We start from the raw sequence: 27,818 nt of genomic DNA, 5'->3' as shown, positions 1-27,818 counted from the left end.
AACTCATAGTTTTATATTTATATCAATGTCTAACTGTGTTAGTTTCCTATTGCTGCTGTAACAAATTACCCCAAACTTAGTGTCCTAAAACAACAACTATTTATTAGCTCACAGTTCTGTAGGTCAGAAATCCAAGAGCGCTTGGCTGGGTTCTATGCTCGGGGTATCACAAGATCAAAATCAAGGTGTCATTAGGCTGGTCTCTTATCTACGCTCTGGGAAAAAGATCTGCTTCATTCGGGTTGTTGGTAGAATTTAGTTGCTTGTAGTTGTAGGACTGAGGTCCCTGTTTTCTTTCTGGCAGTCAGCCAGAACCATCCTCAGCTACTTGAGGTCACCTGCATTCTTCAACATGTTGTACCACCATCTTCAAGCCAGCAACAGTATGTTCAAACCTCTTGTGCTTCAAATCTCTGACTTCCCTTCTCCATCTGGAGAAATTCTCCTCTTCTAAAGGACTCATCTGAATAGGCCAGGCTTACCTGAATAATCACAAGGTCAAATGATATAAGACTATAATTATATCTGTAAAATCCCTTCACAGCAGTACCTACATTAATGTTTGATTGAATAAATGAGAGACAAGAATCTTAGGGAGGCTACCCCAGAATTCTATCTACTACACTGTTAAAAAAAAATGATTAAAGAAGACAATTTAGATCATATGAACAAACTTTATTTAACACTTCATGAAGTGGACAGTCTCTGTTTGGAGAACTGCAGAATGGGGTGGGAGCCAGGAAGCTTCTGCAGAATAAAGAGCAAGGAAGAGAAAAATAGAAAATATCTGACTGGCTGGGGCCACAGAGTCAATCTTGCTTGGGGTGAGAAGGAACAAGGAAATAAGTATAGAGCCCAGAGTTGGCTTGGAGTTTGGGGATTGGCAACTGGATATACTGCATTTCTGGTCAAGCAGAGCATTTACAGGGACATGAAAGTTATCTAAGTTTTGGTTTGCTGACATGGCACCCCAAGCAGGAGCAGCTCTGTCTTGGGTCTAGAAAATTATTTCAACAATACTATCTATTTATCATGGGTCAATAAACATCTATATCAATAGATATAAAAACAGAGATATGCGTATGTGTATATGTGTGTGTATTTCCTATATATGTCTTCTGAAAGAGCCTAGAAGCAATGATATCTCAGGAAAAGTGAGCACAACTTGCACCCAGTGTTGGTTTCTAAATACCATTCCCCATGAAAAGGAAACAGATCTCTTTGGGGGAATGGATAATTTCTCAGAAGGAAAAGTATGAGATAAGCCCGAAACATCTTGAACCAGAAAGTAAGGAAGTGCTCAAAAAATGATGGGACATGTCAAAAGGAGAGAGGGGCTAGCATGAAGGGGCTCTCACCGGCCAAACATGACAAAATAAATGAAAGTAATGGATTATAACCCATTGAACAAATAAATATCCATGAGTCCATATTTGTATAAATGAATTCATAGGGGAAAAGAGAAAGCTCTTCCTTAAGGTGGAATGTCACCCAATAAATGTTGAAGGAATGATGGCGTTAGAAATAACTATGTTGCAATCATAAATGATTCAGGCAGGAAACATCAATGGATGATCAGACCACTGGGTAAAAGCTTGATGAGGAATAGGATATTTACATAGTCTCAAAGTATTTCTTCATAAATTGCATATCAGTTACTTATTAATTATTCATTAACTATACAGCTGAGAAACCCAGCATGTACCATCTTAACCAAGCGATGATAGTGAGCATTGCCAATAATGGGACAAACTGCCATCATATGTTTCCTAATACGATACACTGAGAAAAACAGAGCATCTCTGCTGTGGTATTCCTGCCAAAATGCATAGTTTTATTCAATTCTTGAGGTGACATCAGACAAACCTTTGCAAAGAACACAGCAAAGTTACTGGCCTGCACTCTTCAAAAATGTCAAGGTCATTAGAGACAAGGAAAAATTGGGAATATTTCCAGCTTGAAAGAGATCAGAGACAGGACAACTAAAAGGTCCTAGATTGGATCCTGGATAATAAAGACAAAAAAGGAAAAGGAGGAAAGAAGACTGCTTTTTGTCTGTCTGTTTGTTTTGTTATGAAGGACTCTCGGGGACAGCTAGCAAAATCTGCATGGACTCTTGTGGCTTAGATAGTAGTATGTATCAATGTTAATTTCTTGATTTTTATGAGTATACTATGGTTATGTAGAAGAAGTATATGTCTTTATTTTTAGGAAATGCACACTGAGGTATTTAGGTGTAATGGGGCTATAAGTCTACAACTTAACCTCAATTAGCAAAAAAAATTTTAAAAACGCTGTTGTGAGTTGAATTGTGTCCCCCAAAGAGATATGTTGAAGACCTAAATCTGTACATGTGAATATGACATTATTTGGAAATGGGGCCTTTGCAGAGGTAATCAGGTTAAAGTGAGGTCATATTGGATTAAGGTGGGCCTTAAATATAATGACCAGTGTCCTTACAGGGAGAGAGAGATTCGGAGATATAAGGACACACAAGAATGAAGGCCGAGTGATGGCAGAAGCAGAGATTGAAGTTTGGCAGCTAAGAGACACCAAGGATTTCTAACAAACACCAGAAGCTAGATGACAAACATGGAACAGATTCTCCCTCAGAACCCCCAGAAGGAACCTGCTCTGCCATTTTGTTATGGCAGTCCTCGGAAACTAATACAAACCTTTTGTTTGCTTGCTATTAACATCAGCATCTTATATACATGATTTTCTGGACTTAAATATTCTAAAAGAGCCACTGAAAGAGATATATGAGAATGTGTTGCAATGTGCATGTAAGAAAAATGTGTCATTTTTCTATGTACATATCTTTCATTCACTTACCTGTGGGAAACTTGCAAGTGATGTCACTGTATTTGCTTTGGTCTGAATGGTTGTGTCCCCCACCCCAGATTCATGTTTAAATCTTAACCCCCAAAGGTGATGGTTATTAGGAGGTAGGGCCTTTTGGAGGTGATTAGGTAACAAGGGTGGAGCCCTCATGAATGGAATTAGTGCCTTTATAGAAGAGATTCCTCAAAACACCTTAGCCCAATCTGCTGTGTGAGGATACAACAAAAAGTCTGTGACCCAGACGAAGGCCCTCACCCAACCCTGCTGGTGTCCTGATCTCAGACTTCCATCCTCCAGAACTTTGAGCAATAAATTTCTAATGTTTGTCTGCAAGGCAGAAATAGAGACACAGATGTAGAGAACCAACGTATGGACACCAAAGAAGGAAAGTGGCGGGGGTAGTGGTGGTGGTGGGATGAATTGGGAGATTGGGATTGACACACATACACTAGTATGTATAAAATAGATAACTAATAAGAACCTGCTGTATAAAAAAACAAATAAAATAAAATTCAAAAATAAATAAATAAATAAATAAATTTCTGTTGCTTATAAGCCACCCAGTCTGTGGTATTTTGTTATAGCAGCCTGAATGGACTAAGACAATATCTTTAATCCTCATTTCCTTGCTGGATAGTATCTCCTTTAAAATACCCAATATGGGGACTTCCCTGGTGGTCCAGTGGGTAAGACTCCACGTTCCCAGTGCAGGGGGCCCGGGTTTGATCCCTGGTCAGGGAACTAGGTCTCATGTGCTGCAACTAAGAGTCCTCATGCCACAACTAAAAGATACCACATGCTGTAACTAAAGACCCCACGTGCTACAACTGACTTGGCGCAGCCTAAATAAATAAATAAATAAATATTAAAATACCCCAATATGATCAAACAGAGCTAGACAGCGTAGAGAGCAGTAGACAGAGGAATTCGATCTGAAGCCTGATTTTGGAACTAACGCAACACAGGAACAAACACAGTGCCTAACAGTGTTTGACACACAGTAGTAGCCCTGTGTGTGTGTGTGTGTGTGTGTGTGTGTGTGTGTGTGTGTGTGTGTTCATTCTGAGTTGCTTGCTTCATCTTTAAAACTAAGAAACTAACATTCTTCACAGATTATGTCAGGATAAATAATAATGAGATAATAAATGGAAAATTTCTTTTTAGATTCTCAACCTTCCTGTAGAGCACATTTATATTATCTGTAAAAATGTTATCGTCTGACTGTTACAATACTATACGCAGATCCAGATTATCCAGTAAGCCATTGTTAACTTGTTAAATAATAATTATAAAAAAACACTTTATGATTTCCAGTGTGGAATAATGACATCTGGCTCTGAAATTATGTAAAAGCAAATGGATAGGAGAGGTTTTACAGAAAAGGAAACAGGTTCAGAGGAGTCTAGTAATTCACTTAAGGTCATGTACTCTAAGAAAAAGACACAATATGGGTAACTTTCTTGTTTAAAATTCCCCAAATAACCTGTGTCAGTCATCTCTTTAGAACACAATTTAGTATTCTGGCCAGAATTAATCATCTGGTCTGAAGCACAGATTGTTGACAGTAACTCAGAACTAACCTGCCTATTACTATTTAGAGCAGGATACATTGATTGCTTCATTTATTTTCCCAGGGATTTAAAACTTAATCATAGCATTTCATAAGCCAGAAGCACGTGTTTCTTGGATTAAATACATCCTGAAAGGGAATAACAGCATGATGACCCAAGGTCTTTTGCCTTAGAAAAAGCATTGCTGACAAACACAGCCAGGAAATAGAAAATACCGTGTTTTGCTGGGCCTTAACTTTATTTTTGTGGCCAGATTCTGCATGAGTATGTAAGGCTTTGAGACAAGTCTGTTGGATTGTTTTAATCTAAATTAAGCCCCCAAACCTCTATTGAATACTGACATTGTACAAACTGTACTATTTTTCTAGCATCTTATGTGTCCTTCCTATATTATAGCCATGATAATTTATTGAAAACAAAAGGGACTTAGGGTGATGTGGGTTTGCTCTTCAAAATACTTTTATTTTTTACAACAGGGTGCCACAAAACCCATCCCATTGATGTGATGTCCCTGTACTCCAGCCAAAAGAACAACGTGACCTCTTGGGATCACCTGCATGGGATCCAAAGAAATGATACTCTGACAAACAGACACAACGGATATGTGTTTGGAAGGAGTTCCAAAAGCACTGTCTAAACAGTTAGACATTTCTTATATCAATAAATAATTTTTATATCCTTACACTTCCCACATTCTCCTGAAAAGTGTCAGGTATTAAATTCACTACCATAGCCTCTGTTTTAGTACATTCTGTGTACATATTTCATCATCCTTCCCTCACAGACCAGCTGATGATTCTTCTCCTATACTCTACAACACCTACTCTATCACAAGCTACAAAAAAGCCTAAATTGTCATTCTGCTTGCACACAGTCCTGTGGTTTTAGCCTAATGTTCTGAGAAATGACTTATTAGAAGCAATTTAAAATAAATGTTCAAGACTGCTCCCTACACGTTGTCTATTAATCAGCCTTCTAAGCCATCATTCTATTACAGTTTAGTAACTTCTTTCTAATCTTTCTGGACAAAAAGCAAACCAAGAGCTGCTCCTAAAGGTGCTGAGAATGATGACTTATTAGCTGGAGCATCAGCTCAAACCTAGAATCTTGTCATCTAAATCATGTCTGTTGCAGGTGAGGCTCTTCACATGTAGTTACTTAGGTATAGCTCCTCCAGTACAGTTCTGTTGACCTGAAGACCTATGAAGTAAAGGGACAAGTTATCATTCCCCAATATATCCAACATAAATTGGTGGCATATGCATAGGATAACTAGTCTAGATACTCTGTTCAAAGGGGAAAAATGGAAGGCATGTAGGTATCACTAGGCTATAGCAATTTTGAAATCCAGGGAGGTACAGATTAATACTTCCTTGATAAGGACTCCAGGAATGGAGATAACTCTTTATGGCACTTGGTTACACCCTTGGGGCTTTAAGTTCTGTCCTTAGAGTCACATTTCCTCTTCCATGAAAGGTAGCCCAGGTGTGCAGTTGTGTAGTTTTCTCAGCCTGATTCCTGTCAGTACAAGACCATTTTCATTTTTTAATGTTTATCTCTTTTAGTCCAAACTGGTGGTGTTTCTGCAAATACAATTCTCTTTAAAAGTCTGAGATTTTTTTTATGAATCTCATTTGGATTTATTCCATTGGACAAAAAACACACCTTGTCTTTTGCCTTGAAGGACAAACTTTGAAGGATAACACTCTTTAGCTTCTGAAAGTTTTAGTCTTTGACTGAATAATTCCCTGAGGTATTTATCACCTTAGATCATTCTGATGTCTTAACAAAAGAATTGACAGCCACTCTCAGCTTCCTCTTTAGCCATTTGAGAGGGCACTTCGAAAAACCAGCAAGTCCTGGCTCCTTTTGTTTAATAATCCTTCATTTGGGTAATCTCTCTCCTCTCATATTTTACTATAAGCAGCAAGAATAAATTAGGCAGGATCTTCAACTTTCTGCCTGGAAATCTCCTTAGCTAGCTCACTCAGTTTATTAGGTACATTTTCTACTGTCCACATTACTGTAGGTAACAATGTTGCTAAGCTACCTACCACCGCATAACAAAGATCCCAGTTCCTGATAACATTTCCCTCATCTATCACTGGCAGCCTCCTCATAGGCTAACAGGCTTCAACTAACAGTCTCTTCAATGGTCCTAAACTTCACTACCTTTTTCTGCAAAGTCCTTTCAGCTCCTGCTCTCTGTTCCAAAACCTAGCCCATATTTTCAGTTTTTTTTTTTTTAAACTGCACCACACTTCCAGGTACTAAAATCTATATTAATTGCCTACTGCTACATTACATTTTATCCCAGTTTTGGGGTAGGATGCAAGAATTACTGCAGGCCATCTTGAAATCTGACTACCATAGTATTTAACAATATTTAAAACACTACATATCTTATTTTTGTTAGCTGTCCATCTAGAATGAAAGCTTCATTATGGCAGGGCTTTTTGATGGATTGATTCACTGCTATATCCCCAGTGCCTGGTACACACTAGGTACTCAACAAATAAGTTTTAGATGCTGAATTAAGACTACATTTCTTGGCTTCTCTTTTTTTTTTTTTTTTAATTTCCAAAATAATCTTTAATATAATTTCCTCCTATATCCCTATATAGTAATGTTTTAAGCTTTCATCATAATATATGTTAATTGAAACAACATAGCATCATAAGATCCTTTCATTCTGAATGTATTAGTTGCTTCTATTGATAGATGAATATGTTCTAAGTCTTCCTGGCAAATTATATTTACAAAAGAAAAACACCTCTGGAATTCTGTATATACACAAATACCATCAATCAAGAGGGAACTGGAAATTAACTACCAGGTTTCTCCTTAACCTGGTTAGTTTGGAAGAATAACTCACTGAGGGACCAGCACTGAAGATTCTGATTAGTCAAATAAGGAAATAAATCTTTGGTTGCCATAGCTAATTCTTCACTCATAGTTTTTTCTTCATACCCTCAACATTTTTGAGCATCTACTATGTGCCAGTCCTTAAGCTAAGTGCTGGGAATGCAACAGTAAGTCAGAAACATACTATGCATGCTCTTACAGCCTCATAAAGACAAATCAAAGAATGTCACTGCTGAAGATGTCTCAAAGGTCATAGTCCAGAATTTCCCAATGCTTATTTCATGAATCTGAGAAGCAGATTTTCACCTTCCCTTCTTTACATATATTGTTTGAGAGAAGACTCAAATACATTTCTCTCTTCCATCTTGTGATGGGCAAAATTCTAAAATGACCCCCACTATCTTTGCCCCCTGGTGTTACTCCCATGATTGTGTTGTTTTACAGCAAAAGGGATTTTGCAGATATAGTCAAGGTTACTTAACTTGACTTTAAGATAGAGAAATTATCTGAGTGGCCTAACCTGATCACATGAACTCTTTCGGAACAGCGAATTCACCTACATACTTACTATACAACCATCAAAATCTTCATATCAAATTCATCTCTCACATCCCATTCAGTTTTTACAAAGTATCCAAATAATATCCTTTAGAGTCAAAGATCCAATTTGGAGTTAAATATTGCATTTAGCTGTCACCCCTCTTCAGACTCATTCAACTTGGGACATTTTCTCATCCCTTCCTTGGCTTTTATCATCTTGAAACTTGAAGATCACAGGCCAATTATTTTGGAGAATGTCCCTCCGTTTGGACTGGTCCGGTTTTTCTTCACGATGGTTGTGCATATTGGAGAAATGAAACTGCTTTCTTCTCACTGATTACTAAAAAAGAGCATACAATTTCTATTTTTATGATTCCTAGTGATGTTAATTTTGATAACAAGGTGGTGTCTGCCAAGATCCTCCATCGTAAAGTAGTCTTTTTCCCTTTGTAATTTTTTTTTTAACATCTTTATTGGAGTATAATTGCTTTACATTGCTGTGTTAGTTCCTGCTGTATAACAAAGTGAATCAGCTATACGTATACATATAGCCCCATATCTCCTCCCTCTTGCGTCTCCCTCCCACCCTCCCTATCCCACCCCTCTAGGTGGTCACAAAGCACCAAGCTGATCTCCCTGTGCTATGTGGCTGCTTCCCACTAGCTATCTATTTGACATTTGGTAGTGTATATATGTCCATGCCACTCTTTCACTTCGTCCCAGCTTACCCTTCCCCCTCCCCGTGTCCTCAAGCCCATTCTGTACGTCTGCATCTTTATTCCTGTCCTGCCCCTGGGTTCTTCAGAGTCTTTCTCTTTTTTTTTTAGATTTCATATATATGTGTTAGCATATGGTATTTGTTTTTCTCTTTCTGACTTACTTCACTCTGTATGACAGACTCTAGGTCCATCCACCTCACTACAAATAACTCAATTTCATTTCTTTTTATGGCTGAGTAATATTCCATTGTATATATGTGCCACATCTTCTTTGTTTTTTTTTTTTTAATTTTTATAGCTACTTTATTTATTTATTTATTTATTTTTGGCTGTGTTGGGTCTTCGGTTCGTGCGAGGGCTTTCTCTAGTTGCGGCAAGCGGGGGCCACTCTTCATCGCGGTGCGGGGACCGCTCTTCATCGCGGTGCGCGGGCCTTTCACTATCGCGGCCCCTCCCGTTGCGGGGCACAGGCTCCAGACGCGCAGGCTCAGTAGTTGTGGCTCACGGGCCCAGCTGCTCCGTGGCACGTGGGATCTTCCCAGACCAGGGCTCGAACCCGTGTGCCCTGCATTAGCAGGCAGATTCTCAACCACTGCGCCACCAGGGAAGCCCTGTGCCACATCTTCTTTATCCATTCATATGTCGATGGACACTTAGGTTGCTTCCACGTCCTGGCTATTGTAAATAGAGCTGCAATGAACATTGTGGTACATGATTCTTTTTGAATTAATTGCTTTCTCTTTCAGATTTTTCGTCTTTAGTGTATAGGAATGCAGGAGGTTTCTGTGCATTAATTTTGTATCCTGCTGCTTTACCAGATTCATTGATTAGTTCTAGTAGTTTTCTGGTAGCATCTTTAGGATTCTCTATGTATAGTATCATGGATGACTCACTCTTGAGCACCTTGAAGAAGCTTTTAGATGTCTATTGCAATTCACATTTTAGAAAGCATATTCACATTTTTAAAAACACTTTGAGAATGTAGCAAAGCAAGAAGTGAACAGAATAAGCAATTTAGATTTTGCCCATTATCTTCTATTTCTATCTCATGTTTGAAACGTGGGTGTGTTACATGGTTGTGTTGTAAAATAAATATGGTCAACTAAATGCATTCCTGAAGTCAGTATTACTATTACCAGCTCCTTTAACAGTACTGGTTTTCCCCTAATGGGATTTCCCTTACTGAAAATTTGAATTTAATCCAACCACCAAAACAACTACTTTCTCTTCTGAAAACAAAAGTTTCTGTGGTGTTTTCCTAGCAGAAGAGATTTTGAAGATCACCTCCAGAGAGGCCACCCAGATCCACTGTTTGCATTTCTCACCCTGCAGGCACCTCCAACCCAACTGTTCTCAAACTCTCACCTTCCTCCTGACTCATGATGAATGGTTGTGCCACCTACCCATTTTACAAAGCTAAAACCTTAAAGTCACCATAAAAACAGCAACCGTTAAATTACTGGGGTTCTCAACTAGACGTATTGTGTAGGTCAGGATTTTTTAACCTGATCTACTGCCGTTTGGGGCAGAATGATTCTCTGTGTGGGGGGCTGTGCTGTGCACAGTAAGGTGTTTAGCATTATCCCTGGTCTCCACTAGATGCCAATAGCCCCACTTCCACCCTCTTCCAGCCTTCACAATAAAAATGATCTCCAGGCGTTGCCAAATATCTGCTGGAGGCAAAGTCAACTCCATTTGAGAACAACTGATGTAGATTAACTCTTTACTCTTCACAATACCCCACAGGGTCCCACCCCAGACCTACTGAATCAGAAACACAAGGGTTAGGGTCCAGAAGTCTGTTTCAATACACCTTCCAGGTGGTTCTGACGCGCTCTGACATTTGAGAACCCGTGGTCAACCTGACAGACCTCTAACGCTGCAGGTGGCATAGAAACCCTGACTTCCTTCCCTAACAAGTCCCTTGCCTTTACCTCCTTCTCTCCTGTCCTACTCCACGCACTGCCCACCCTTCATTTAAATCTTTCATTAGCTACCAAACATGTGTTTGTCTTTATCTTCTAAGGACCAGTAATATAAGCAAAACAATCGAACTCCTAAGTGGCTTGCTGACTACAGGCTGGGGTGTTCCAGCCATCCCGCCCCACCTGGAGTAGGTACACACCTTGTCAGTGTAAGCCACAAGCCTCCGGCATTGTGCTTCCTTCTTCTTGGTGAACCCCTTGACTTTTGTGGCTCATTCTCAAATGTCCCTTTTCTTTGAATTATTCAGAGGGCTAATCCCTACTTTCCCTGAACATCCAATAGCCTTACACATCTTCTTGTTATTTCGCTTATCCCATGGTGGCATTGACGTTTGTTTACGCGTCTCCTAGAGTAGCGGTTGGGTGAGGGAAGAGCCTTCTTTTATCTTTGTGTAGCCCGCATTAGGACAGTGGTGATCATCGCAGCACACATCAGAGTCATCCAGGAGCTATTAAAAAATTGGATGCGGGGACTCACCCCCGGACCTATAGAATCTTGCAAATCCATATTTTAAACTATTCCCACACCATAGTTGAATTACTGTCCAATGTCTTGCACAGAGCAGGTATTTAATCAAAATTTCTTGAATGTCTGATCAATCACTTAGCAGGGCTGCGTAGAGAATCATCTCTGCCTTACCCTCAGCTTGCTGCTCCAGTTCTGCTTTTTCTTTCACTTTTGATTTCACTTTCCATTTCCTTTAACTTGGAAGTACTTGGCAGGGGCTTCCCTGGGCTTCGCTGGTGGCACAGTGGTTAAGAATCCGCCTGCCAATGCAGGGGACACGGGTTGGAGCCCTGGTCTGGAAAGATCCCACATGCCACGGAGCAACTAAGCCCGTGCACCACAACTGCTGAGCCTGCGTGCTGCAACTAATGAAGCCCACGCGCCTAGAGCCCGTGCTCCACAACAAGAGAAGCCACCACAATGAGAAGCCTGAGCACCGCAACAAAGAGTAGCCCCTGCTTGCTGCAACTAGAGAAAGCCCGCGCGCAGCAACGAAGACCCAACGGCAGCCAAATAAATAAATAAATAAATAAATAAATAAATAAAATTTAAAAAAAGAAAGTACTTGGCAAAAACCAAACAGTCAAAACTGATAAAAGGCCAAATTTTGTTTAGTTGATTCTAATTATTGACCTAATCTCTGGAATCTGAAGGTTAATATATTGTTCACAGTCTCAAATATCCTGCAGGAACCTCAAATTAGGGTGACCTGTTAAATAGTCCTAAAGTGTCTTTCAGGATTTCAGTTACCTGGTGGCTACTTCCTACTCCCCGCTTGCATGAGGTCTCCGTGATTGATCATAGATAACGTTATCACCCTTTAAGGTGGTTGTGAGACCTCAAACCAACTCACCTGTATGTAGCTGGCCAGGCGCGCTCCATTCAACATCCCCGGCGGGGCGGGGCGGCGCGGCGGGCGCTGTCACCAGCGATCAGGTCGGAGGGCGCCAGGGAGGAGCAAGGTCGGGGAAGTCCTGGGGGGCGGGGCAGCCCGCGGCTGGTGGCGAGAATCGAAACTCAGCTGCTGAAACCGCCGTTCCCGCTCTTCGGAAACGCATCTCGAGGCCCGCGAAGCGTCCCAGCTCGGCCCTCACCCTTCCCGCAGCGGCGGCGGCCCGGGCCCCGCGGGCTCTGAACCATGTACACCCGCACTGGGGTGCAGGGCTCCGGGCTCGGAGCCCCCGCCGCCTCCCGCCCGGCCCGGGACCCCCCTGCGTGGCGCGGGGAGCTGGGCCCGCCGCAGGGCCCCAGGCGGGGTTTGGAGGAGGCTCCCGAGAGCCCTTCGCGGGAGAGCCCGGAGCACGCGGGCCGGAGGTTGTAAGTATTTAATCACCTGTCCTGCGGGGCGGAAGCCCAACCCCAAACAAGCCCCCAGGTTCTTCTCAGATCACTGAAGTTTGAACCACAGGGGCCCCATTACAGGGTCTCTAAGAAAATGAAGGCTCGTTTATCTAAACAATAGCATCCATGAATTACCTTATAAATTGAGTGTGCCGGTCCGGGATCCTTACTGAACATCTGAGCCCGCGTTCCCTTTGAGGACACTACTTTCCTGATTCTTGTGACTGGCTACAGGGCTAGGCTACTCCTGGGTGTGTAGTAACTGCCTAGGCTTCTTACTGATTTTCCAGGTATCTCCGGAACTCATGCTAGTATGAAAATATTTTTTTCCCTTCCTATCTTAAGAAAACTGATGCCCTAAATAGTATCTTCACATCAGCTGGGAGGGTAAGGGTGAAGAGGGAATGTGTAATGGGGTAGAAATGCAAATGCTGCCTCTAGGAGCCTGCATTCCAACAAAACTCCCGGATAAAGTAGCATCTTAGGACCAGAGGACTGAGCCGGAGAGGAAGTGAGTGGGTGCAGTGTTTCTTGCCGCGGGTGTTGATAAGTGCTCTACCCAGGAACAGGTAGGTAGCCTTTATTCCTGGTCTTTGGTTCAGGGACTACAGTTACTATCCTGGAGATATTTATTATGAAAAGTGTCAGTGATCCTTTCCCACCAATGGAATGAGATGCTTTAACCCAACAGTAGGGTTTGTGAAGACATGACTGCTTTTGAAGTGCTGCTTCTGTGAACTGGAACTTTCCAGATGGTTTCATTTTCAGTTCCCCCTTTTCATCAACTTCTAGTTACATGAAAGACAAACGTTGGTTTCTAAGGAACAGTATATAACCTTATGCCCAATAAACAGATTTTCTTTCATCCCTTAACTTTTGAAAGAATTCATAAGTACCAGGCTTTTTAATATTATTCAGCTTTGGGTTGCCCTTAGGTGGGGTGGATGATCTGGGTGATTTCAATTAGAGATTGCTGCGTTTCTTTCCTACTCAGAATGTGGGGGGTGGGGCGGGGGGCGGGGCGGGGCGGAGCGGAATTCCCCAGCGGTCCAGTGGTTAGGACTCAGCGCGCTCACTGCTAGGGCGGGTTCAAGTTTGATCCCTGGTGGGGAACTAAGATCCTGCAAGCCGAGCGGTGCGGCCCGAAGAAAAAGGGGGGGATATCTGGTCATAATGGAAGTCCTTTAATTCTGAGTAATCTACATCTCTGTAAGCTGTAGCATTTGATGTAACAGAGGTCACGGATGTATGGTTTCACGTTGATGATAAATACCCTCTATGCGCCTTTTTTTCTATTTTAAAGATCTACTTAGACATAATCATTTAATTGCAAGCTCATACATCTCATAAACATTAGCAGTTGCATCTGTCTGTTTTCTTATTTGTAAATTAGTTGTAAATTACCCCAGAATCTTGCTGGACTAAATTACTCAGAAAGGGGCAGTTTTCTAATTAATTTTCCAGGCCTCAGTATCTGATGACCTCACTACATTTTGTGATTTCTAATTTGCCAGTAGACCATTAGAGAATACCTGGGTGAGTTCAGTTGTGTTTCACAGAACTCATTATTTTCATGTGAACCAGTTGCAATAAGCAGAACATTATAAGATACATTTCCTTTTAGGTATATAACAAGTAAGATCCTGTATGGACCACTCTGAATTCTTCTTACATCTCCATTAGTCACTTATATCTACTGTTTATTCTTGCTTGTCTCCTTTAATGGAAGCAGGAAACCAAGGAAAATTGTTGAATGGCAAATAACATCTCAGTAAAATTGACCAAAAAATGCCGTTAAGATTTGATTTATTTTCTTGGAGAGAAATTAGAAGCATTTTCTGATAGAAAATTAAGAAAAAGGAAGGATAGAGTTAAGTGCTTAATTGTGAAACTTCACTTGTTCACTTGCAATATGAGCTTATTTATATGATAAAGGGTTGAACTCTGACCTTGTTTTGTGTGCATCCTTCCATTTATTCATTAGGGAAGCCCCAACGTGGGAAAAGGAGCAGGAGCTTTGATGCCAGGCAGACTTGGGTTCAAGTTCTGATTCTGCCATTACTTACTCTCTGAACTTCAACTACTTTATGTCTCAGTGTCCTCATTAGGTGAAGTGAGATAATACCAACCTCTCAGGGTCTGTGTATGTGTGTTTCTGTGTATGCAAGAAACAATTTCATGCCTGGCAGAAAGCAAGTATCCAGTAAATGTTGGGTGCTGATAGCCTTGAATTCATTTAACAAATGTTTATTGACCAAGTACTGTGCTGTCACCCTGAAGTGTTTATGCCTTGTAAAAACACACTGATTTAAAACGCTGACTTACATATAAATATAAAGAGACTTTAAGGCAAGTTGTTAGAATGATTCCTGAGGACCTCTAATAGACTCTAAGGCAAGGCTGAGCCCTTAACTATATTTGGATTTAAGTAAAGTGTTTACTAATAAATATTAGATTTCCTAATTATTTTCAGTTCGTGATTTTATCTTGTCCTTAAATATTGTAAGCTATTTATACAGATTTAAAGAGAAAAAAAGTTCACACAAACTTCTAATCCAAAGTAATCCTTTACCCTTCCCCCAAACTCTAGATAAATATAAGACTAAGGCATGGGTTTTTCTGGAAGGGAATTTTACCTCATTTTACCCAATTCTGGGCAAAAGGCTCTTGCCTATGATAGTAATACAGGCAAGGTTCACTTTGTTCAGATAGTTGTGTATAACCGTACCTAGAGGTGGTCCTTTAGCTTGATGCTGTTTGAAGGAAATATAAAGATATTCTGAAAATGAACCCATAATGTGGAATTTTACTATACAATTAACTTTAACATAATTTGTATACAAACTCAGTTTACCTTAAACATATTTGTGGCCAACCTTATAGCAAAAACTGTAGAGACTTAAAGATTAGCAATAATAACGGCAAGCACTTATGTATTTAACTTATGTTTGTTAAAGTGCATTACATATGTTAACTCTTTTTTTAAAATTTATTTATTATTTATTTTTGGCTGTATTGGGTCTTTGTTGCCATGCACGGGCTTCCTCTAGTTGCGGTGAGCGGGGGCTGCTCCTTGTTGCGGTGCACGGGCTTCTCATTGCGGTGGTTTCTCTTGTTGCGGAGCGCGGGCTTCAGTAGTTGCAGCATGTGGGCTCAGTAGTTGTGGCTCGCGGGCTCTGGAGCGCAGGCTCAGTAGTTGTGGCGCAGGGGCTTAGTTGCTCTGCGGCATGTGGGATCTTCCTGGACCAGGGCTCGAACCCGTGTCCTCTGCACTGGCAGGTGGATTCTTAACCACTGTGCCACCAGGGAAGCCCCAAACATATGTTAACTCTTTGAATCTTCACAACAACCCTATAAAAAGAGAGGGTTTCTAGCTCTGGATATTTAATTAGAAATACAGGAAAAAATAACTACTCAACAAAAGACAAGCCCTTGTGTAGCTTACAGTCTAATGATGGGGCAGACAGATAATTACATGAGTAACTCTTTATATGCACTGTGAAGGAAAGCCAGGGCCTGAGCTAGTCTTGGGAGCAGGAAAAGTGTTCCCAAGAGGTGATGTTTGAACTGTGATCTATAGGATAATTAGGAGTTGTGTTTTTTTTTGTTTTTTGTTTTGTTTTTTTCTGACAAATATGTTGTTGCAACACCAATTATCTATAATTCAATTCAGTTCTGACACTACTCACAGCTGCTGCAGATGCCACAAGTTAAGGGCTCAGTCCCACAAGCCTGCTCCCACTTTAGGAGTAAGCCACAAGGGGGGCCCCAGTCTCCCCACATCTCTGACTACAAATTTGGGGGTTCCCATGACCTCCCCCCGTGCCCAGGTTTGATAATTCACTAGAATGACTCCTAGAACTCATGGAAACCACTATACTTACAATTACAGTTTTATTATAAAGGATACAGCCCTGGAACAGCCAACTGGAAGATATGGGGAGGGGGGTTGCACAGAGTTTCCATACCCTTTCTGGGTGGGTCACCCTCCTAGCACCTGGATGTCTTCACTAATTTGGAAGCTCCCCAAACCTCATTGTTTGAGGATTTTTATTTAGGCTTCATCATGTAGGCATAATTGATTAAATTGTTGGCCCTTGGCGATTGAACTCAATCACCAGCCCCTCTCCCCTTCCCAGAGCTGGGGGAGAGGTGGACCTGAAAGTTCTAACCCTCTAATCACATGGTTGTTTTTTATGGCAAACAGCTCCCATCCCGAAGCTATCTAGGGCCCCCACCAGGAATCATCTCTTTAGCATATAATTGACATTCTCTTTTTTTTTTTTTTTTTTTGGCTGTGTTGGGTCTTCGTTGCTGCGTGCTGGCTTTCTCTAGTTGCGGTGAGAGGGGGTTACTCTTCGTTGCGGTGCGCGGGCTTCTCATTGCTGTGGCTTCTCTTGTTGTGGAGCACGGGCTCTAGGCGCGGGAGCTTCAGTAGTTGTGGCACGCGGGCTCAGTAGTTGTGGCACGCGGGCTCAGTAGTTGTGGCTCGAGGGTTCTAGAGCGCAGGCTCAGTAGTTGTGGTGCACGGGCTTAGTTGCTCCGCGGCATGTGGAATCTTCCCGAGCCAGGGATCAAACCCGTGTCCCCTGCATTGGCAGGTGGATTCTTAACCACTGCGCCACCGGGGAAGTCCTGACATTCTTATAACTTAGAATTCCGAGGGTTTTAAGGAGCTCTGAGCCAGGAGCCAGGGACAGTGATTGAATACTTAAACTTTATTATACCATGGTAGTTTAAATAGCCTCTATGACAGTCAGGGAAGCTTGCTCTTCAGATCTTCAAAAGACTTTACTGTGTGGAGCACAGTTCAACTGCCAGCTCTAGTTGCCATCCTTTTGAATCCATTGTATCCTTTGCTCTGAGAGCATACTTATTCTGCACTCTTCCCACCAGTGTCTGAGCATTCCAGGTGGGACTCCTTTATGGGGCAACTTTTGCCAGAAGACTCCCCATTGACCTATCCAAGATTTTCTCAGAACCGTATACCAGTCTAAGGCTCTTCCTACTCAATCCTCCCTCTCTCCTTTCACAGGTGTCAGACCTGCTCATGTTCTTAAGGCTTTCCCTGCCTACTGCTGCTTGCTTACCTTTTATCCTTCACAAGCCTTCCTCCCAGTAAATCTCTTGCTTTGTCTAATCTCATCTTGATGTCTACTCCTCGGAAGACCCAAAGTGACACAGCCTTTAAGATACACCATACCCCTGACAGTAGCAGCTTAGACACCATGGCTGTTGGAGTGCTTATGTCCTGGGGAAACCCACTCCTTTTCCTTATTTCCTCCCTTGGGGCTCAGGGGACATTCCCTAGTTTCCTTCCTCTAACTTCAATACTTTGCCCAGTTTGTTGTGCTCCAGGGAAGAAATTAACCCTGGTAACTGATACATTTGTTTCCCCTTCATCCTCAAACTCTCAAGGGAGAGCAAGGGAGACTGAAGAATGGCTTGGTAAGCCCACTTATTAATGGCCAATTCCTGATTTTTCTCTCTTAAAGAACCCTGTGTTATTTTAGTATTAAACATTTCGTAAATGTAAGATGAGATATAAGATGGGATAGATGATAACATAGTCATTAAGTTATAGCATTAGTTCCATTTTTATAAACATCACTATTTAATCATTGTTGAGTATACTCTTAATCCTAATGTATAATTTATACCCAAGACAGACCATCAAAAACTTCTTAAGTCATTCTTGACTCAGCTCATTTGAATCTGAACTAGCCACATAAAATAGTCTTAAATGAAATGCAAGTTTTTACAAACTTATGAGAGCCTACAGGAACTGCTTTCACTATTTTTTCTTCACTGCAAGTGCCCCAGATTTCTCTTCTGTCTCCTCTTATGACTGTGAGAAAATAAGCTTTTGCCTGTAGTTGTTAAATGGCATGAAAGCATCAGGCTATTACCCTCCTTGGAGATGGAGAAATGAATAATGCCTGAGTTCCTTTTAGTGCTCTGAAATAATGGTACCTAGGAAGAGAAAAATCTATGATTGATTCTAATGAGTAATCTTCTTGATGGCTCAATATAGATAGCTATTCATTAGGGAACTATTTAACTCAATCTCCAGGCAAGGCTCATAGGCATTCAGAAAGTTTGTAAAACAACGGACAGTATTTAACTCAGTGATAATTTTATGACTCAGTGAGCTGGGTAGGTGTTTCTATGACCAAATTCTACTACCAAACTAATCAGTAGAGCTCTGCCTATTTGACTGCTTTTAGGTCTTGTGCTCTTTGAAGCCTCTGTTTGACTGCTTTTAGGATTGAGAAATGTGACAAAGCATTGCGATACTGTGGTAGCAGAAAGGAAATTAGTTATGACCTAGAACAGTTAAACCGGGTACTCTGAGGGACTAAAACAAAAATAACAATCAATAGCTCGAACTTTTATGTCTTGAACTTATAACCACGTGCTAGACCCGGTGCTACACGCATCATATAATTCATTTTTCTCTTCACAATAAACACTTTGCCCCATTATAGTTGAAGAAACTGAGTCTTGAGAGAGTATATGATTTCCTAAGGTCTCATGGCTTTTTTTAGTCACAGAACCAGCCCTCAAACCTGAGTCTGTCTACCAAAGTTTGGATCCTGAACATGATGGAGCTGGAGGAGGGGTGACAGTGTAGCTCGTGAATTTCCCATCAGTGGTCCTATTTTCACATCAAGAAAATAGAATTTCTATAGACTAAAGAGAGTGGTACTATAGAATCAGCAATGTGACATTTATTTACAGCTTTAACATGATTTGGATAGAGAAGTAGTTTGTAGGAGCAAAGTTTCTGTGGTGATCCTGTTTTCTCTGCTGCTTTTCTTCATGACAGCTTGGTTGGCTTACATTAGAACAGCTTTCTCACTGTCACTGTTTCTGAGCAACCTAAACCACATACTGCCTTCCAGAGATCTTTCAGACTTCTGATCACAGCCTAAAGTTAGCAATGCATTTGACATTCATGACCTAGTACATGTATGGGTATATGTGAGTTTATGTATAAATGAAAAAAATGTCAGAAAACAATTCTCACCCTTACTATATGTGATGGACTTTGACATTTTCTATTCTTATTCATTAAAAATAAACCCATTAAGTTGATTTCATGGCCCATTAGTGGGTTACCACCTACAGTGTGAAAAGCAAAGCATTGTTCTTTGCATGGCAGAAGAGATTGTTGGAGTGGATGGAAAGAAAAGACATTTTGGTTTGATTAGGTCAAATTTACCCTTCTGTTTATACAGGAGGGGAGAAATTATGGTCCTGTTTAGAATGAATTTCCAACTTTTCTGCACTAGATTCCACTCCTTAATATGGTATGCCTTTGAATTCTGCTAAGTCTTGGGGAGCAATCATTTTTGTTCAAATACAATATCAAAAATGAGTGGGCACTTCTCAAAAAGTCTGACACTGAAACAGTGAAACAATAAATCAACGGGATGATGAAAGCTTGAAAACACATAAAACCTATAATAATCGGTAGAAGCATAGCAGAAATGAGAAAAAAGAAACTTAGTTCAATTACACAGTAAGGTTACTTACTTCAAAGTCAGTAGAATGCTGTAAGGTTATACTATTGTTAAGGTTAATTGCATCTATGCAGAATGTATTTGAATCTGAAACAAAACCTTAACAGGAAAAAAATCATCAAAGGGAGAAGACTGCATTTGAAGGCTCTGTTCTATGTCAGAGAATCAGGCAATGATGGTTCCTTTGTTCTGTAATGTTTGTAATTCATGCCCCCCCCAACCATGAACACTTAAAAGGCAATTTATTAAAGTCCTGTAGAAAAACTAAAGACGTTTCCCATCATTAAAACTCAAGAGCTGGTATTGCGCAGTGTTTGTTTTGCTAGGGAACCAGTGAGAGCGGAAATCCTGTGCTACCTAGTCCTGTAAGAAAATCTGAACCCCTGATTTAAGAAATCTTTATTTTAAATATTTTCTCATTTAATACTCCTTGGAATATTTTTTCATGGTTGTAAAAGTAAAGTCATATCTGCTTGTTATAAAAATCTAAACATTACATTGGGAATTCCCTGGCGGTCCAGTGGTTAGGACTGAGCACTTTCACTGCCGTAGCCCAGGTTCAATTCCTGGTCGGAGAACTAAGATCCCACAAACCATGCAGCGCGGCCAAAAAACCCAAAAAACTAAACATTACAAAACTAATATAGAAAGGAAAAGTCCCCTGCAATTCAGATACTTAGAAATAAACACTTCAAGCTGTTTGATATAAGGACCTCTTTATCTTTAAAGTGTAAGTTGTTCTTTTTGACTTTTAATCCAAGTAGAAAGACTTAGAGCCATTATGCCCTTCAATTTCTACTGCTAATAGAAGGTGACAATAATAATAAGTGTCTTATACATAATATGTTATATATAATTATTATAATAAAATAGATATCTCCAAATAGGTGTCTTAAGCATAGGTGGCTTTGTTTCTCTCCTATAAAGTAAGTCTGAAGGTAGGTAGTCTGGGGCTGATATAGTACAAATAATAGGCAATCATAATAGAACATTTGTTATTTCCTAGCCTTGTTCTAAGCACTTCGTACACTAAGAGATAGATATTTGTTATCCCCATTTTACAGGTGAAAGAATAGAAAAACTAATTTGCTCAAAGTTATAGTTAGGAAGTAACAGAATTAGGTTCAAAGCAGGGCAGTTTGGCAATAGATTACCACTAGTGTGGTAGTTTTACAGATTGCTTCTTTCTGCTCTGCTGTTTCTGATGCATGTCTTACATATTCAAGTTGCCTCACTGACCAAGATGGTTGCTTGAGCACCAGCTTCCACTTCAACCTTCCAGGAAGGGGGGAGGGCAACAAAAAAGCTTTTCCTGTCCATCAGTCTATCTTCATTTAATGGAGCTTTCCTAGAAATCCTTCTCAATGGCTTCCCCTTATATCTCAATTTGCCAAACTTAATCACAGAGTCATATTTGGCTATAAAGAAGGTTGGGGACTATAGTCTTAATGGAGCACATTGTTAACCTGAATAATATAGGAGTGCTTTTAGTAAGGAGGTGGTGAGAATGAATGGTTAGGTAGGCCAGCATCTATTCTGGTTTAGGAATTGAGGAGAGTCAGGCATAAGAGCAGAAATTAATCATATGCTCAAACTGTCACTGGAACTTTGGAAATGCAAATGGGATATCTAAGGAACAAAATTTTAAATGTAGTCCACATTCCTGTTCAGAGTATTGATTTTAGAGGACTACTAAGGGTTTTCTTCTGGATAATGTTCTGTGCAATCTTTGTTTTATGCTTTGCGCATCCTGCAGGATTGTTTATAATAGTGAACAATTGAAACAACTGAAATGGTTAAGTGAGTGGTTATATTAATGGTGCATTGATGTTGTGAAATATTATGTAGCCATTTAATATTAAGCTTGTTACGTGCATAATTGGGAAAACCACTTATAAGTGAAAGCAGCATATAAAATTGGACTTAATATATGACTGCAACTGTGTAATATGTACAGAATATAGACTGAACTGAAATTCACCCAAATAACACTGTAATTGAGATCTCTGAGGAGTGGGGTTATGAGTGACTTTTAAATGTTTTAAAGATAATTTTCTGCATTTTCTCATGTGAGCATATGTTTATTTCAAAATCAGGATGAATTTCGTTTTTAAATATTCTATGCAGATATTTAGATATAACTACTTTATGTCTTGCATTTCTAGTTTTCTCCTTTAAGTTATAGATGACCTTGAGGAGCAATGCTTAAGACATGTGGACATATGCAGAGCTTAGCCTAATGATAATAATAATGAGAAGAATAATAATAATAGAAAATGTATAACAATTTGATAAGTGTTTTTATGCAAATGCCAATTTTCTTATCACTAAGCCATTCTTAAATATTCTCTTGTTGGAAAAGATAGTCCTCCTTGGGCCTCTTGCACTCTAGATGTCTTGCTGGGTATGCCAAGATTGCATACCTGACTACTCTAACCTGGACTATTTCTTAGGGTTGTTGTGTAGCTGGGAACCTTGAGAGATGAGGTGCATTCTCCCCAGAACAAAGACCAGGCTTGCTTACTATCTGCTATAAAAACGGTGGATTCCACAATTCAGGGTTCCTCAGCTGCAATGCAAACACAGTGTGTGTGCAGCACCCATCATGTTGACTTGGAGCCAGAGAGAACAGACATAAATATGCTGGTGCCATGCCATGAGTGATAAAGTCCACATCTTCTACCAGCATCCATGAAACAGTGACAGCCTAACTATTAGGCTAACTTTAGCTTGCAAGTAGGTTCAGATCACATCCCAGACCTGACATCTCTATGTTCTGAAAATATGAATTCCGTGTAGTTACTTTTACCGAGGAAGCAATTTAATACATTTTGCAAGTATACTTACCAATTGGTCCCCATCTCTACTTCCATCACTGGTTTTTGCCCTCATAAAGATGGTGAGTCTCTCCGATATTATATTTCATATATATTCTTTGTATCTTTAGAGTGAATCTTTCTTGCTTCTTTTTTTAATAGATGAACTTATTTTTATTTATTTATTTATTTTTTGGGGGAGATTGCGATTGACACATATACACTATTTTTAATTTATTTAATTTATTTATTTTTGGCTGTGTTGGGTCTTCGTTGCTGTGCGGGCTTTCTCTAGTTGCAGTGAGCAGGGGCTACTCTTCGTTGCAGTGCACAGGCTTCTCTTTGCGGTGGCTTGTCTTGTTGCAGAGCATGGGCTATAGACGCTGGGGCTTCACTAGTTTTGGCACGCGGGCTCAGTAGTTGTGGCTCTTGGGCTCTAGAACGCAGGCTCAGTAGTTGTGGCACATGGGCTTAGTTGCTCCGCAGCATGTGGGATCTTCCTGGACCAGGGCTCGAACCCATGTCCCCTGCACTGGGAGGCAGATTCTTAACCACTGCACCACCAGGGAAGCCCTCTTGCTTCTTTTTTCATAGCTTTTATCATTTACATGTATATGTGTTTTAAGTGAAGAAGCACAACATCTTTCAGGTCTATCTTGTATGATTGTGCCAGTTGGTAACTATACAGACTTGCCTGGGTAAGGTAGTAATTTGAAGCTGAAATACATACCAAATCATTTGCCTTAGTGTGGGGTTACTTCCACCTGGCAGAAGGGGCACTTTTTTCTAATTTGCATAAATTTACCACCTCTCACTAAGCCGTGGGCCTATGTGAGGATCCTGGGATGGCTATGTGTGTGTGTGTGTGTGTGTGTACCTCTTTCTACTTTCCATAAAGGTATCCTATGAACAAAGGCCCTCTGGGCATCTATTCCGCCCTCCAACAGAAGCTGTGAGTTATAGAAGTAACCAGCTTCACATCAGTCTCTTGGGTGTGTAGACTATGTCTGGGGCTCTGCAGGCTTTGAGACCAAAGAGAGTTCATTAGTCCTTCCACACCAGAGATATGGAATGCAGGATCAGGGCTGGTGTGATGGGCTTAGGGGACAAGGATGATTTACTCAGTCTGATCTTGGTATTTTTTTTCTTAGGAATATGGTCTGTTTATAAAAGAAGTTTTGCAAACCTGAATGCCTCATAAGGTTTGATTCACGTTGGTTAAAAACAGTAAGCTTCAGAGTCCTATGTTGAAGACCATACTAAAAAAGCAATATAGAAAAACATACCTAGAATCTAAATCTCTATCCAGTGTCTTTGATTAACCAGAAATTTTCCTTTGTTTCAATTTCACCCAAGGGTAAGCTTTTCTTGAACTATGAAAACCTCAAACCAATTTTTTGTAGGACAGTAGACTTTATGTGTCTACTATTCTACTTGAAATTATCTGTTTGTCACTTAATCTCTTTCTGAGTTTTTGCTCTTGAGTACATTTCATTTTTACTCAAACCAGTGTTGTTCCTAATTAGAAATTTAAATTACATCTGCTGCAGTTTGTACACACCAGGATATATTTATGTAATACTTTTAGCCAGCCAAGATATTTTTCATGACTCCAACATACCATGTTTTTCATAGAGTGCTTATTGATGAGACCTTATAAAAATGCGCAAGAATGTGCACAGAGAGGCAGTTGCGTAGCTCAGGAGAGACCTCACAAGGAAGAGATTTCTTAAATATATATATTTAAGAAATATATGGTACAGAAAAGCACTTCTCCCTCTGTCTTAACGCTGTTCTTTATACGTTCTCCCTTAGTATATCTCATGGATGTGTGCTGTTGGAAAGTGAAAATAATCTTACAAATGGAGATATTTCATTAAATTTCAATGAGGTAATTAAGAAAACTCATTTTCAAAGATATACATTTATTTCAGTGGCTTGAATGTTGCTTCATCAGGAAATGACCAGAATACTAAATACAGGTAGGTTGGGCTTGTCTCCATCAGTAGCTTTGAGAGTCAGGCTGTTGAAAGGGATGACATGGAGGTTAAAACAGCAGAGGCCCTTGCTGTGGGTGGAAACTAATTGGCTGAAAACATGAATAAGTTATACTTGTTATTCATGTCAAGGAAAAGCTAAGAGAGAAAGGATGAATTTTGTATCTACCCAGGCATTATGCTCTGCCACAGGATATTAAAAAATAAAAAGCCGATATTTAGACTTAAGCTCCTCTTCCTATAGGAAGGAAGAGGAATAGAGGCTCCATTACTTGGCAATGCTTTCTTCTGAATATTATATTTCAGATTTGACATTTTCAGCCAATAAAATATTGCTAAGAAGGTTGCTAAGGAATTCTCTAACATAAACATTTATTACTGGGACCACTGTCCTTGAGCCTGGAGTTATGTTTAAATGTTTTCGATTAAAAGCCTCTGATTTCAAGGCTAGATAATTCTCCCCCTTTTTTCATGGCCCTGTATTGTCTGGGTACTTGTTGGCTACACATGTTGGCCATTGATTGACCACAGTCCTATTCCTAAGACTAAAGATTCTAGTGTGATGTTGTCACACTTAAACTTAATCAGATTAGATACTGTAGAATAAAATCTTTTACAAACTGTTTTTTCTTTTCAAACCTTTCCTGATATTTTCATAAGAAAGATTCATGGAACTTGGAAAATTCTCTATGAAGCTTCTCTCAGCAAAGTGCTAGCACAGAAACCCTTTTTGCCACTTGAGATCCTATCCTTTAAGCCTCAACTTGCTATTCTTCTCTGAAAATTTCTACTCCTCTGGGGTCTCACTGACTCCCCTCCACCTTGCATCTCTGACTACTTCCATCATCCCACTTTGAGGCTTGTTTGAATATCCTTGTGGTCTGCTCTGGTGGTTTCATGAATTGTTCCTAATTAAAGTATAAGCTCTGTTAAAGGGGTTGGTGTCTGTTTTTTTGGTATCTCCCCTCATGCCTCATAAGCCCCTAACATAACAAGTCCATAATGGGTGCTTGGCTAAGTAGATTTACTTTGTTTGGAAGTCTATCAAGAGGCCGAAGTTAAGGACAGTCATATTTTATGTTTTCTACGTTGAGCTGAATACTTAGCTCCAGACACCCACCTGGTCTAAGTCAAAAGTGCTTGGTTTGAGTCTCAGCACTATTGCTTAATTAACCTCATGATCTTTGGCATATGATTTAACGTCTGCATCTTTATCAATGATTTATTAATCCCTCAATTCCCTTTTAGTCCAAATGTTTGAAGACAGCTTGATTGATCTACAGCACTGGTTCTCAAAGTGTGGTCCCCAGATCAAGAATATCATCATCATCTGGGAACTGTTAAAAATGCAAGTTATAGATGCCCCCCATCCCATACCTACTGAATCAGAAACTCAACATTTTACAAGCCCTCCAAGTGATTCTGATGCATGCTAAAGTTTAAGAACAACTGATTTGCAGTGTAGTCAAATCCCTGGTATGGTGAGAAGCTCCATACCACAATGTTAACGGACATTGATGATTCTGCAGTCATTTCATGGTTGGCATTTAAATCCAGTATCTCGTTTCATCTTTAAGGCTCTGAAGAATGGCTCACTATTGCATCATACTCAAGTTTGCAGGTACTACCCACAGAACTGCCGCTCCTAAGCTTCTATAAAGTGTGGACAATTGAGGAGTGAAAGATCTTTCTGAGGGTGAACAAAGAATATGCAGTGGACAGGGGATTAATTTCCAGCGGCAGCCTCCTAATTTTGTATTCATCCCATTGTACGCATGCTAGGCTACACATGCAACGTCTGCTGGTATACGTTAGGTAATTGGGCATCCAGCAGCCCTGTTTGCATGCAGAAGTGGTTGCACACCTCCCATGTACAACTCTAAAATTAAAGCCCAGTTTGAAGCTGGCTGAAGGCTTACTGCTAGGAAAATGAGATAAGGAAGAAATGGCTTCTGTTAATCAGCACTTTTGGCCTTTACTGTTCAATCTTTGCTAATTTGTCCTTTGAAATTGTACGTTCTGCGTTGGACAAAGACTTCTAAGAGTATCTGGGATTTTTATAAAAAGACTTACATTTATAAGCTGATTGTATTTATCCATAACATTTCCCCTCACACTGTACCTACATGTACGCTGCAGTCTTGCTGTGCTATATTTTTGCTCTATGAAGTATTCACACTTCTGTGGGACTACAGGTATCATCACAAAGAAGAGCCACCCCAGCACAGACTCACGGACTGGGTCTCTGGCATCATTTCATTTCAATTCAGCCCACATTCATCAAGCAGCTACTTTGTGCCAGGAGCTGGGCATATATGGATCCCTCAAGCAGAGTTTCTGCCCTCAAAAGCTCACAATATTGTAACAACTTCTTGTACCTTAGTGGTGAACATTTTTGCTTAAATGAAGTCTTCCCTGGTCCCTGCTCCCCCATCCCCCCAGAGAACTGAAGTGACTCCTTACTTCTCTGAACTCCTGATTATGCTCGACCTGTGTCCCCAGGAGAATGAGGGGCCCAGCGGACCCCTGCCTAGAAGTCAGAGCCCCAAAACACAAGACTGTGGCCATCTGGCCACTCAGATGGGTCATCAGGAGGAGGTGGCTGCATTGCAAATGGCCCCTACGCCCAGTCTGTGGGAGCAAAAAATGTGTGAGTGTTTCCTGTACTCCTGTAGTGGGTGACATGGAAGAGAATGCCAGTCATCTCAAAGGGATGTGCCCGTGAGCGCCACCTGGAGGCACAGTGGATCCCTACAAAGACAGTTTACCAAGAGCTGACCCTGAAGAAGTCACTTGTCATTCTTCATCAACTGCTTTATATTTCCATATGTGGTGGTGTGCATTTGTTTTACTTTACCAGCTAGATTGTAAGCTCCTGGAGAACACACCTGGGTCTTAAGAGGAATATTATCTTTCCTAGTACCTATTTGATGGTGATGATCATAAATACAGTATATTATCAGAAAGAATGTATGGTGCTTTATATGCATTAATAATTTCTCATGATAATCGATTTTTTTCTCTTCATTCTAGCACAGGTGCATATACCTTGATAGTACCAAATGAAAAACGAAGAAATGAGATGCAACAGAGTATGTATATTATT

General features: G+C 40.4%; 1 protein-coding gene and 1 long non-coding RNA gene across 10 annotated transcripts in view; one reads left to right on the top strand and one right to left on the bottom strand.

Annotated features, from left to right (window-relative positions):
• Window positions 1–82: 82 nt before the first annotated feature.
• LOC309647784 lies at window positions 83–11,972 on the bottom strand. 2 transcript variants are annotated; one of them, XR_014256292.1, is made up of 2 exons: window positions 11,886–11,972; window positions 83–482 (listed from the first exon to the last, which is right to left on the bottom strand). It is a non-coding gene; the product is annotated as an uncharacterized lncRNA (long non-coding RNA). The 2 variants fall into 2 exon arrangements; XR_014256293.1 differs by having other exon boundaries at window positions 83–8,160; window positions 11,886–11,944.
• A 50-nt stretch (window positions 11,973–12,022) lies between these two features.
• Window positions 12,023–27,818, top strand: part of EPSTI1 (epithelial stromal interaction 1) — a 112,379-nt gene continuing 96,583 nt past the window's right edge. For 6 of the 8 annotated variants that reach the window (XM_082435410.1, XM_082435407.1, XM_082435406.1 and 3 more), the window contains exons 1-2: window positions 12,050–12,349; window positions 27,746–27,804. In XM_082435410.1, coding sequence (XP_082291536.1) covers window positions 12,171–12,349; window positions 27,746–27,804 — 238 coding nt within the window. In that variant the 5' untranslated portion in view covers window positions 12,050–12,170. Of the gene's footprint in view, window positions 12,350–24,551; window positions 24,607–27,745; window positions 27,805–27,818 lie in introns of those variants that run through there. The other 2 variants (XM_082435409.1, XM_082435411.1) reach the window with 2 other exon arrangements.

The sequence above is a fragment of the Balaenoptera physalus genome, assembly GCF_965194825.1.
Source record: "Balaenoptera physalus genome assembly, chromosome: 18".
Lineage (NCBI taxonomy): Eukaryota > Metazoa > Chordata > Mammalia > Artiodactyla > Balaenopteridae > Balaenoptera > Balaenoptera physalus.
The sequence above is the reverse complement of the archived record's forward strand: the minus strand, read 5'-3'. Positions and strand labels throughout refer to the sequence as shown.